Source organism: Bison bison, unplaced genomic scaffold, assembly GCF_000754665.1.
Source record: "Bison bison bison isolate TAMUID 2011002044 unplaced genomic scaffold, Bison_UMD1.0 scf7180017864274, whole genome shotgun sequence".
Lineage (NCBI taxonomy): Eukaryota > Metazoa > Chordata > Mammalia > Artiodactyla > Bovidae > Bison > Bison bison.
Genome location: NW_011494846.1, coordinates 468,089 through 481,568, shown reverse-complemented (window position 1 = coordinate 481,568; position 13,480 = coordinate 468,089). Strand labels below are relative to the sequence as shown.

General features: G+C 46.2%; 1 protein-coding gene across 4 annotated transcripts in view; it reads right to left on the bottom strand.

Annotated features, from left to right (window-relative positions):
• The window catches only part of PHACTR1 (phosphatase and actin regulator 1), a 298,473-nt gene that overhangs the window by 49,806 nt on the left and 235,187 nt on the right, over positions 1 to 13,480 (bottom strand). For all 4 annotated transcript variants that reach the window (XM_010848777.1, XM_010848778.1, XM_010848774.1 and 1 more), the window contains exon 6: positions 4,414 to 4,735. In XM_010848777.1, the coding sequence (XP_010847079.1) occupies positions 4,414 to 4,735 (322 nt within the window). The remainder of the gene's footprint in view (positions 1 to 4,413; positions 4,736 to 13,480) is intronic.

Below are 13,480 nucleotides of genomic sequence, written 5' to 3'. Positions count from 1 at the left end.
GTCTGGATGCTCAGCGGCTCCTGGCTCCCAGGGCAGGATGGGGAGTTCCGAGCAGAGCCGGGCGTACTGACGGTCTGCCGTCCCCGACTCACTGGGCAGGCGCACCACGTGCCCCAGCAGCACCTCGCCATCCCCACCAGGTCAGGGGGGAACACTGGTGGGCAGCAGCAGTGGGAGTGGGGCCTCTCGTACCACATACACCTCCATCCCCCCCAGCTCCTCTGGGATGGGCTCAAGCTCTTTCCTTGTGGGCAGGAAAAGCAGCTGACAGCGAGGCTCTGGGCCAGGCTCCCGCCTCAGTCACTGTCGAAGACAGAGGACTAGGACAGAAGGGGTGGACCTGGGAGGCAGCCACGCTGCTGTGGAAGGAGGCCCTGGGCCACCCTGTGGAGTCACCATCAAAAACGATCTGACTCATTGGTAAAGAGAAAATAAACGAAGATGATCTAGCGCTGGGAAACCAACCCAAAATTTCCAACAAGATTGGATCAATTTGCAATATGCCTTCTAGAGGCACTCAAGGTCGATTTTGTGTGTGGTAGGATTTTGCTTAACTTTCACCATCATTTATTTACAGACATTTGCTGTATGCTGTGTAATAAGATGACTGATGTGGACTGATCGTCATTTGTTCCTCACGAACAACCCTATTGAGGTTGGTGGTGTTATTATTAACCCTGTTCTAAAGATGAGGAATCAAAGGCAAAAGGAAGTGTGATCTCTGAGACTGAAACCCTGGCGTTTAGATTATGGAGTCCATGTACTTAGCCGTGATGCAGGGACCACCTCCAGCCTGGCCAAGCTGCCCAGTGACTTTGATAAACACAGAAGATGGTCTCCAGTTCCCTCCCCTAAAACTAGTGAGCCAGCACCACATCACTTTGCTTACAAAGATCCATCTAGTCAAAGCTCTGGTTTTTCCAGTAGTCATGTATGGATGTGAGAGCTGGACCATAAAGAAAGCTGAGTGCTAAAGAATGGATACTTTTGAACTGTGGTGTTGAACAAGACTCTTGAGAGTCCCTTAGACTGAAAGGAGATCAAACTAGTCAATCCTAAAGCAAATCAGCCCTAAATATTCATTGGAAGGATGGATGCCGAAGCTGAAGCTCCAATACTTTGGCTACCTGATGCCAATGAGCGGCTCAGTGGAAAAGACCGTAGAAAAGGCTGAGGGCAGGAGGAGAAAGAGGTGACGGAGGGTGAGATGATCAGATACCATCACTGACTCAATGGATATGAGTTTGGGCAAACTCTGGGAGATAGTGGAGAACGAGGAAGCCTGGCATGCTCAGTCCGTGGGGTCACAAAGAGTTGGATATGACTTAGTGACTGAACAACCACCAAGCACTGTAACTAACTAAAATGACTTTAGTGTCATCAGGCATAGATTAGGGTAATGGTTAAGAATCTTCATTCAAATCAAAACAGATTTGGAGTAATTTGGGGAGAATAAGATAGAAAAGGGTCTAGAAACCATCTCAATACATGATTGATGAAATTTTTAGCCTGAAAGGGACAAACCACTGGATAAAGGGAATATTATCTATCTTCAAAGATTTAAGTGTCTCTCATAGGAAAGGAAGATGAGAAATAAGACTGGGACAAGGGAATTATAAGAAGAAGAAAGAAATCTGCAGTTATCAGACCTTCTGGACAATGGGGTGAGTTACGCTGAAATACATCCTTCTTCTGATCTCATCCACCTGCAAAACCCCAATATCTCCCTCCTTCCCCACTTGCTCTCTGATTCATTTCAATAAAGAACTTGATCTGGTGTAGGTCCAACAGACCTATTCATTGGGCTACATGTGACTGAAATATTCTACGAAGACACAGGGAAATCAGGAATATCTCGTAACTTATTGGTTAGTACTTTTAATGGAGACTTTTTAAATGGCATGCTTTAAGTGGAAATGTACCTAGCGACATCCTACTAGTATGCTGGGTGAGCATCTTTTTCAGGTGGTCAGATTTTTCCGGAAGAGATGCAAAAATGTTCTCGGGGTTACAGGAGATATGAGGAAATTGCATTCACTGCCAGTGGTCTGTTTTTTTTTTTAATTTTTTGATGTGGGGCATTTTAAAAGTCTTTATTGAATCTGTTACAATAGTGGTTCTGTTTTATATGTTTCAGTTTTTGAGCCCAAGGCATGTGGGATCTTAACTCCCTGACCAGGAATCGAGCCTGTACCCCCTGCATGCGAAGTCTCAACCACTGGATCACTAGTCTTCTTTACGAGAGCAGTTGCCAAACTGCTATGAAACTATCTACAAGTTTGGTCTCAATTTCTGTACAATTTCTGCAGATGGGCAGCGAGTTTGTGGACTACTCTTTTGAGTAGCTGAAACCCAGTCTTCCCTAGGTTCTTTGCTGATGTAAGTCTCCCTAAGTGGTGTGAGGGTTAATATGATAATAAAGTATGTAAAATAAATGACTAAAAAATGACATCCAAATTTTACATTATTATTGTCCTCATTAACAATAATAGCAGAAGTTGAGGGACTTCCCAGGTGGTCCAGTGGAGAAGACTCCACACTTCCAATGCAGGGGGCCCAGGTTCGATCTTTGGTCAGGGAGGTAGATTCCACTTGTCACAACTAAAGATCCTGCAGGCTGCAACTAAGACCCGGTGTAGCCAAATAAATAAGTAAATACTTTAAAAATATGAGACACATTCATTAAAAAAAAAAAAAAAAGAACAGTAGTTGAAAATGCTGGCAATGGGCCAAGTATAATTTTTTTTTCCCCTGTGAGGGGTGATATTAATGTGAACCAATCAAGTCAGAATTCTCAGTGATAACCACTTCCCTGGGAGTCAATATCCCAAATATAGACTATTTGGCTGAGACAGAGGGAGGGAAAAAGCCACTGAGAGGCAGGAAAAACTGAGGAGTGGAAGTTGCTCAGTTGTGACCCATGGACTGTGGCTCCCCAGGCTCCTCTGTCCAGGGAATTCTCCAGGCAAGAATGCCGGAGTGGGTTGCCAGTCCCGTCGCCTGGGGATCTTCCTGACCCAGGGACTGAACGGGGCTCTCCTGCACTGCAGGCAGACTCTTCACCGTCCAAGGTACCAGGGCAACTACAACAGAAAGCTCCCGACTGTGTCCCTCTCGCCCCCAGCTCCTGCCTGGCGACTGGCCGGGCTCTCAAGGCTGAGGCTCAGTTGCAGCCTGTCTGCAGGACTAGGTGACTAGCCTGGGGCAGGCACTCGGGGCCCCAGCCCAGACACAGCCTCACGCGAGAACACAACACTTTCTTCCGGTCACGCCACAGAACAAAGTCAGGCAACACGCCTTGGAACCACACTGGGAAACAGCCACCTCTTGGGCACAAGCGAGGTGGTATTTGAACACATTGCAGCTGCTGCTAAGTCGCTTCAGTCATGTCCGACTCTGGGCGACCCCATAGATGGCAGCCTACCAGGCTCCCCTGTCCCTGGGATTCTCCAGGCAAGAACACTGGAGTGGGTTGCCATTTCCTTCTCCAATGCATGAAAGTGAAAAGTGAAAGTGAAGTCGCTCAGTCGTGTCCGACCCTCAGCGACCCCATGGACTGCAGCCTACCAGGCTCCTCCATCCATGGGATTTTCCAGGCAAGAGTACTGGAGTGGGCTGCCATTGCCTTCTCGCACACACACAAGCAATTCAGATCCAGCAGGAGAGCTCTCCCTGGGTGGTGGAGGGTTAGGGTCACTTCTACAGGCCTGTCCTTGGATTCCCCCTGGAGGCAGAATCTGATGAAAGAGAAGACTTCCGCGAGGTTGCAGGTACTTATTCAAGGCTCAGGCTCGTATAATCAGACTTCATCTGCTGCTTCCTCTATCAGTGAGAACAAGGTGTAGCTCTTCCCCTTTCTTTGCATTTCTAGCACTGCTCTAGCCGTGATCATCTTTTCTTATTCTATATCCGCATTGCTTTTCATATCATAAAAGTAATATACACAAAATCAAAAATTAAGCGGTACAGAAAGAGATGAAATATAAAAGATTTTCTCCCATCTCCCTGCCCTTGGGGTTACCACACTAATAATGATGTGCATACATTTCCAAAAAATGTTAATGCCTACAGAAGCACAATATGTACTATCCATCCATCCATGCATCTATTCACCTATCCACTCACCCCCCCGCTCCCCCCACCCACACACATACTATACCTCTTGATAAATGTGATTGTTCTAGTCTGGCAACTGGCAAGATGGTTTTTTCCTCCAAACTTCTCTTGACATTCAGATGTTGATCTGATTTCACTTTCAAGCCACCCTCCCCCTGATCTCCTGCCCTATGCTGGCAGGAGTGCCAGCCCTTGAGCTGGTCTTCCTACCCCTTGGCTGTGGTCAGATGCCCCAATCCCACTCGGCCACCCCAGACAAGCCCTCCCCCTCCCGCCCTCCCCCCTGCCCTCCCTCACCTTTCCAGCCTCTGCATGGTCATGGCCAGCGTTTTGTTCAACTCCTCGATCATCCTGCAGCCCGAGGGGTGCAGGGGCAGGGAGCCGGTGGTGGAGGGGAGGTGCTGGCCCAGGCTGCCGTACTGCAGCTGATGCTGGATCTGGGAGGGCAGGACGGTGTGGTGGTGCTGGGCCCCACCCTGCGGGCCACTCTTCTGGGCAGCGTAGGATGCCAGGGAGAGCTCTGGCCCCCCCACAGGCATACAGATCATGACTTTCTTTGGAGGTAGCGGAGGCGACAGCTTCACTGGCAAGCAAGGCAATTTCACGGGGGCACCAGGATCTGCAGCGGAAGGAAGGCGAGAGGCAGACGTGAGTTCAGGGGCATCAGGACAAACCTAGAACACCACGTGGCCCTCGGGATGGGGCCCTGAGATGAAGTGAATCAACTGCAGAACCGGCAGGTGAGTGGCACTCAGCGCCCTGTGTGAGTGGCACTCAACCGCCGGCTCTCACTTCCTGCTCAAAGTGCGCTGGGACCCAGGTCGGGGGGCATGTGCCACCCCGCTGTCAGACTGAGGCTCACCAGTGGGAAGAGGGGACGTGCTCTTCTTCGTATGGAAACCCAAGGATCTTAAAAGAGACCTTTTTTCAGGATATGTGCAATGCCGACAATTTTGGCACTGTAATGGGAAAATAGCCTCTTGGCTGGTACTTTCTAATAGGCATGGGATTAGAAGCCAGGCTGAGGTTCAAGTCCACTAAGAGCGTGTCCCTCCAGAGGTGACTGTAATGCTGCCAACCTTAATTCCCGCAGCTGGGGACAATCATCCCATGCTTTTTAGGATTCAAGGTCACAGAGCGTGACCAAGAAGCCCTGCTGCTCTGCTAAGACATCCCCTGAGCCTCAGTTTTCCCACCCATAGAAAAGGAGTACTGTCCACCCTCTAGGTCCATTATGAGAAGTAAATAGATTCACGTCTACACCATCTCCACGTGAGGGGATGAGAGGGTTGAGTCATCCCAGAGGAAGGGGCAGCTCTGCATAATCAATTCCTCCAAAGGACACTTTTTAAGAATTTTAAAAAACCCCCAAACAAGTTAGCAGAGGGCTTGAGTATAAAATATACCCAGTATAGCCCTTGATAGGTAATATCTACTTGCTTGCTTAGTCATGTCCGACTCTGCAACCCCATGGACTGTAGCCCACCAGGCTCCTCTGTCCATGGAATTTTCCAGGCAAGGATACTGGAGTGGGTTGCCATTATAGGTAACATATGTTATCTTAATTCATCCTGAAAAAAATATATACTAGGCTTCTCCTATGGGTTGTTGTGAGGGTCAGACAAGATAATGTGGACATTGCTTTATAAACTGCAAAGCATGACATATATCTGAGTCCTATCATGAAAGGATAGGACCCTGGCCGCTCCTGTGAGAGTCCACCTGGCCTGATCCTTCCCAGCCTGGGAGGCAGAAGATAGAAGCTGAGAAAGCAACAGAGTGTGTGGTGTTTCATTATAAGTAGTTCAGTTCAGTTCAGCTGCTCAGTTGTGTCTGAGACTCCATGGACTGCAGCACACCAGGCTTCCCTGTCCATCACCATTATAAGTGACTTCCCGGACACCCACTGTACGTAAGTGGGTGAAAAAACCTGGTGATGGTGAATCAGGCAGCAGAGCACAGAGGTTTCCAAGGCACCATCCGACAAGTTTTCCAAGTCTGTAACATGGCCCTGTGGGGAGGGAAATGGCAAGGTCCTCCAGCTTCCAGTGTGCTATTCCAACGTGCACAGCCCTGCATTAGTACTGAGACCCCGTGGGGAGGATGCAGAACCAGGCGTTAGAAAACCTGGATGCTCTGCTATTAACTGTGTGTGTGTGTGTGTGGGTAGTTGCTCAGTCATGTCTGACTCTTTTCGACCCCATAGACTGTAGCCCGCCAGGTTCCACTGTCCATGGGATTCTCCAGGCAAGAATACTGGAGTGGGTTGCCATGCCCTCCCCTCCAGGGGATCTTCCAGACCCAGGGATCGAACCCTGGTCTCCTGCACTGCAGGCAGATTCTTTACCATCTGAGCCACCAGGGAAGTGCTCTGCTATTAATTGGCTAAGAAATATATCTATGCTTCTTGGGACCCAGGCACTTTTATATCTAAAAATCCAGGGGTTAAAAATGTCTCCTTTATCTCGACAGCATCTCCCTGAACACGACACTTTGCATCTCTCTGATGCATGATATTCATGGGTGAGGGGGGGAAACATAAGACCTCCTGCATTGGTAACAATAAATGGGGTACAGGCAAAGCTCTCTGCTTGCTGACTTAGAAATGGATGGGTCTTCTGCAGCCAGACTGATCGAGATGCAGTATATTCATAAATCTGTCTCCGCTGATGGAGTGGAAAGAGCAAAAACCAGTTCCAGAGAACAAGGAAAATAAACCCCAGCTATGTCACAGAGCTATAAAACCCAAGAGGACTGTATTTCCAAACGTGACACATCTCTGGCTTATGACTTCAGACAAGAAAATGAAAACCCCAGATGACTTCTGTAGTGGATCCTGGTGTCAGAGCACTGCAGTCTATGCACAGAACGAGTCTGGGCTAAATGGATACACCCTGAGCCTCTCTCCTCACCTTTTCAGTTTGCACCAGCTGTAGCACCTACAGAGGCATTTGTAACTGTTTCTGTATCAGACAGTGTCATCAATGATAGTAGCACTTAGCATCCTAATGAACAAAAGTGATGTAAGAATTTCTCAGTCATTTGCCACCTGGTTCCAGTGAGTCAGAATCTCTGATCTCCTTTCGTGAATACAGGCATCCATTCAAAAACATGAAGAGTTTATAAGAAGCATATTTAAGTTTATAAGAAGTGTTCAGAGTCCAGTATCACAAACCAAAAGGCAGAGCACCAAAGAATTGATGCTTTCAAATTGTGGTGCTGGAGAAGACTCTTGAGAGTCCCTTGGACTGCAAGGAGATCCAACCAGTCAATCCTAAAGGAAATCAGTCCTGAATATTCATTGGAAGGACTGAGGCTGAAGCTCCAATACTTTGGCCACCTGATGTGAAGAATTGACTCACTGGAAAAGACCCTGATGCTGGGAAAGATTGAGGAGAGAAGGAGAAGGGGGCGACAGAGGATGAGATGGTTGATGACATAGTTAACGACTCAACGAACATGAGTTTGAGCAAACAACGGGAGATAGACAGGGACAGGGAGGCCTGGCGTGCTGCAGTCCATGGGGTTGCAAATGGTCAGACATGACTGAGCAACTGGACAACATCACCAACTCCTGAATCAGATTCCCTGGGCTGCTAGAAGGGCTCCACTAATCCCTTTGGGCCACCTTAGGGATTGTAAGGTAGTCTGGCCCTTTTTTGGTCAAATGCCTGGAAAGGCAAAAATGTGTTGATTGACCCCTCATGGTGAGAGGGACAGAAGAGTAACAAGTGATAAGGTTTAAACGCCATCAGCCTGTGTAGGTCTCCTGAACCAGCCTAGCAGATGGACACCACAATGGACACTTCACGTGGTGAGGACCAAGTCCAGAACCTGCCAAAATCCTAAAAGAAGGGCCATTATCACATAGGCACCCCCAGACCCTGCCTTTGTTTCAGAGCCACTTTGCAAAGATACAATTTTGTTTTTAAGTGGATCCTTCCTGTCATCTCCCCAGGTGGCCTCGCTGAGATGCTGGCGACACTGGGCAGTGGAGGGGCTGTTCACCAGCCACCTGGGTCACTTGGGCATGTCAGCTCTCCTGCAACTATATTCGATCTTGTAAAAGTCAAATTACACGTCAGGAAAGTGCTCTCAGAGAGTCAGAACTGCAGATGTTTCTATAATCATGAGAACACACATTTATTCCTAAGATCAGTATTTTGTTAGAAATGATTTTTAAGTTATGGATAAAAACATATCCTCTGGTTTATTTTTGCACCAATGTTGACTTGTGCTATTGCTCCCAGGGAGACCAGGCAACGAGAGGGCCAGGAAATTGCTATCTGGGTGGTTGAACCCAAGCTTTCCACATGACAGGTGTAAAGGAAGGTGAGCGGGTCCGGAGGTGGACAGCAGAAAGGAGCCTGCATTGGATGTGCCCGCCAGGGAGGACTGCTGTTTGTGACCATCCAGGCAAAGGCTAGGAGGGAGTCAAATCAAAATTGCAAAGTCCTGGAAACAAACACACACATGCTGGTCTGGTTTCAGAACCCTGGAACCAGGGGTTCTCTCTGTGAGGTTCAAAGGCAGTAAATTTAGATCACAGACAACAAAAAACTGCATAGACTATCTCCCTATTAAGAGGTAGTACAGCAGAAAGTAACCCAATTCCCTGACAGCTCAGATGGTAAAGAATCCACTTGCAATGCAGGAGACACAGGTTCGATCCTTGGGGCAGGAAGATCCCCTGGAGAAAGGAATAGCAACCCACTCCAGTATTCTTGTCTGGGAAATCCCATGTACAGAGGAGCCTGGTGGACCACAGTCCATGGGATCTCAAAGAGTTGGACATGACTGAACAACTGACTACAGACTACACATCAGAAACCAACATAACACTGTGAATCAATTATACTCCCAGTAAAAATATGTATTTGTGGATGGAAGATAAGATATCTGGGGTTTGATTCAAAATAATCCCATGGGAGAAGACTGTCAGAGGGTTAAAAGTGAAATAAGACTGGTCTAACCAAGGGGTACACAGAGGTTAACCATAATAATCTCTTTACCCATGTATATGTTTGGAAGTTTCCAGTATAGAAAAATTTTTAATAAAGAAAAAATAAACACTGCTTGGAACATGAAAAAAAAGAGGTAGTATATTCATGGTTGAACTAAGAAGTTCAAGCTAGATCCATGTTTTAAGAAGGAGAGATGGGGATGGCCACAGTTCATGTCTAACTCTCCATCCATCTGACGTACAATATTTATTCACCGTTTAAGGACATGCTCAGGTTTCTTGCATTTATAGTGATGGCGGTGGCTGGTCCAACCATCTGCAGAGCATCCCCACTCCCCCACGCGATTCCCAGTGTACTTGCTGACACCTAAGGCTGTACCGCAGGTTTGCCCGATGGATGACTCTGATGTTTAACTGCTGCTCTCAAAAGGGGTGGCTTTTCTACCTATGCGATCACATTTCCTTTATTTTTTTTTTTTCACATTTCCTTTAAATACTACAGAACACATGAGAATTAGATTTCATTTTCAGCAGCACACAGAGATGGAGAACAATGTGCACAGATTCTCCTAAAGAAGAAAATAACCTGCTATGAACTCTTGGGCAAATGATCATCGAGCTCCTCCTTCAACACCTCTGCAATGGGGTGCTGTGCCTCTCACAGCCTCCTGTCCTGCTGCTGAGGGGCAGTGGCCAAGGACCCTCAGGGAACACAGCAGACCAAATCCCCACTCTGAAGGGAAACCTGCCGCTGGGACATTTGAACAATGTCCAAGAGGAAGATCCAAGGGCAGCAACTCTGTGTCCTCTTCATTTTCAGGGAGACAATGGATAGCCTCAGTCACATTCATCCATCCAGTTGTAAATCCACCCAACAGCAGCATCCATTTTATCCAAGCAATGTCAAGGAGACAGGCTTGGATGAAATCAAGCAATTGCAGCTAACGGTCCTCAAAAGATGTCCACTTCTTCCTCCAAAAAGTTGCATCCCTCACCACAGCTTTCAAGGTTCTCCAGTTTCCTTTCAACCCACTGCTGGCCTGATCTTTCTTGATTTCCCTAGCAGAATCACACTTTCCTGACAAGCTGAGCCATTTGCCATGTCGTGAACACCCTATGCCTCGTATGCACGAGCCTCTCTGAACCCTGCTTCCTACTTCCTGGCAACCTCCCCTCCGATCCCTACTTGTCTTATTCATCTCTAAGGCCTGTCTTAAATACATCCTTTTCTACCATGCTTTTCCTGAGTCTTTCAAAAGGATTTGATCTCTTACTATTTGAATTTCTTTAGAACCATGTTTATACATCTTCAGATTAAACATTTTCTGTAGCTTACAACCATCTACAACTCTGAGAGCTGATAAGAGAACACTTTTTGTAAACTGTGTCAGGGTTGGAAGAGTACTTTGCTCACAGTGCAAAAAACACACAAAGTATAAGCACCATTCAGACATAACAAAAGACAGAAATCCACGCGAGCTACAACGTGGATGAACCCTGAGGATAACACGCTAAATGAAAAAAGCCAGCCACAGAAAGACAAATTGGGCTTCCCTGGTAGCTCAGATGGTAAAGAATTTGCCTGCAAGGCAGGCGACCCAGGTTCGATCCCTGGGTGAGGAAGATCCCCTGGAGAAGGAGATGGCAACCCATTCCAGTATTCTTGCCTGGAGAATCCCATGGACAGAAGCGCCTAGCAGGCTACAGTCCATGGGGTTGCAAAGTATTGGACACAACTGAGCAACTAACCGTAGTGAAATTCATAGAAACAAAGAGTAAAAAGGTGGTTACCAGGGTTAAGGAGAGATAAAGGGGACACTGTTTAATAGGCAGAATTTCAATTTCGCAAGATGAAGAAGTCCTGGAAATCCACTGTGCAACGTGATTATACATAACATTACTGACTGTACATTTTAAAATGGTTAAGGTGGTAAATTTTATGTTTTCACCACAAAAAGAAAAGTGCCAAGTGAATTAAATCTGCACCCTAACAGCACTACCAAAAAACGAAAGGTACTCTGCTGCAATCTTTGCCTTGATCACAGAGGTCAGAGCAGAAAGCATCCTTTTAAACATGTTTCATCAATAGACAGTCCTTAGATTCACTAAGAAAAGAATTTCTGTATTTTGAGAAAAGACAACCAGGACCAGAATACTAGGGAGAAATGGGTATAAAGATTAAACTCAGGTAAATTTCCCATTTCTTCAAAGTATCAGTTATCCAGAGACTGTGAACCCTAAACTTCTTTAGGAGGCTTCTGAGTTACTATCCATTTTTTTCTGTTTAAAAGCACAGTTGAGGTCCAGGGTCCCGATGCTCTAATCATCCATTTTCTTGCACTTTCTGAATACAAAGCCAGGAAGGAAGGCAGGGACAGAGATGAAAGGAGCTGGGTGATTTGGGGGAGTTGGAGAGGAAGCTGAAAGAGAACAAGGAGGGTGGGACGGGATATTCTGGGGAAGAAATGGGGCCAGAGGGTCAGACAGCGACAGAGACACACGGTGGACTGACGGATCAGAATGTGATTGTAGAAAACCCATGGTGGACACTCTCCTCAAAACTAGAGAGGCAGGCTCTAAATAGAAACACTGGTTCTACCTTGACAAGCCCTGGATAGAGGATTCTCATTAGACACCTGCTGGGGCTGAAAAAATACCACAGGGCCTGGACGCTGTCTGGCAGGGAAATCTGCAGCTACAAATACTTCGTAACATTGAAACTAGCAATCAACCAGTTCTGGTGATACAGTTAAGTTTCTCTGTATTCCAGGCTCTAAAGACAGTGCTACAAAGTCACATTAGCAGAAGGACTTGTTTTTGAGGCTCAGGAGGAGTTCCCTTTCTTTGCTGAATTGTGTTTCCAACGGTGGTCCAGTGCTTCCCACGCGATCGGCCCCATTCTTGATCCTCAGACTGTCTCGTTCTAGCCCGTGCTTTGAAACCAACTCGACTACTTTTTCTCTTTATAGTCAACTGCCTTTTAAAAGTTATTTTCAAAGGGCTGAATTTTTTTTGTCTTTGAGTTATACAAAAAAAGCAGATTTTCTAATTTGTTAAATAGATTAAAAAGCAAGGAAGCCAAACAAGCCAACCAAAACAAACAAAACCCGAAGAAGACTAATGACTTCATTGTCACAAATGTTAAGAACAGGTATCTTAGTGGAGATAGCGTAAACTAACGGTGACAAGGACTCTGGAATAAAACGAAACAGAGAGAGTCCATCTAGCTATGTCACCGTGACTAAGTTATTTAACTTCTCTGAATTTCATTTTCCTCCTATGAAAAAGAAAGAATAAAGATGCTAGTATTGTAAATTTTCCCCAAAATGGCACCTGCCATTATTACCTAAGTGTGATTGTCAGACTGTGAAGCTCAGCTAGCACATAAATTGATTATCCTTCATTGCAATGGCTCCTGTAGGGTACCTAATCACAGGTACCTTATGCAGAAGGAATAGATTATTCAGGCAATGTTTAACATTTGATTTCTGGAGCCAGGATGGCTGGAGAGGTGACTGACAAAGAAAAGTAGGAGACAATATTTTTTGTTTCTACCCCTCTTTTTTTCTGGGGTCAGCCATCCTTCTAAGAAGGATACATTTGGAAAATTATTCATCTCAGATCATATTGGTTACGCAATGAGCTCTGCTGGGCACTGTGTCCTTCCAGAAAGGAAAGGAAGTTAATGCCCAGCAATTCCTGATCCTATATTACATCCGCTGCATGCATACTGATGTTGGAGATAAGCTGGATGAGGATAACAACGAGAGAAGAAGAAAGATAGTTTGGGAGAGCGAGCGGGCTTCTATCTACTGGCTGAAGAACAGAGAAAACGCATGAGACAATCTCCAAGTTAATTATGGTTTTCTGGATTAAATGGAAACAAATGCCAAAGCAGAGGACTTTCTGCATATCTTTCCCTACATGTACCCAGCTGTAGTCCAAGTCCACGTTCATGCTTCCTCCAGCATCCACCGGACCATTAACCACTGTCACTTCCTATTAATCACGCATGGTGTCTTTCAAACTGTTGTCTGTTTCCTTTTAAACATGTCAACAGAACAACATACTGAGAACACGCTAAAACTCCTAAGTCTCAATTTAGAGTTCTGCTAGAATTCTCAGTTTATTAATTCCTTCTGACACGGCCCAGATGTCTCTAGAGTAATTAGTAACCGAACAGGGTTAATGTGGCTGCTTTGTGGTGATGCAGATTCACTGTGACAGATGGTTCACTTACAAAAACGAAGCAAGTTCAGTCAAGTTTAATCCCGAAGGGGAAGCACCACACTTGCCCCCTGTACACATCTGTGCCTATCTCGTCATCATCGTATTTAAGTGGCTACCAGGTACAATACAGTCAGAGATCATCAGCTTTCACATATTTTTTTAATCCATTTG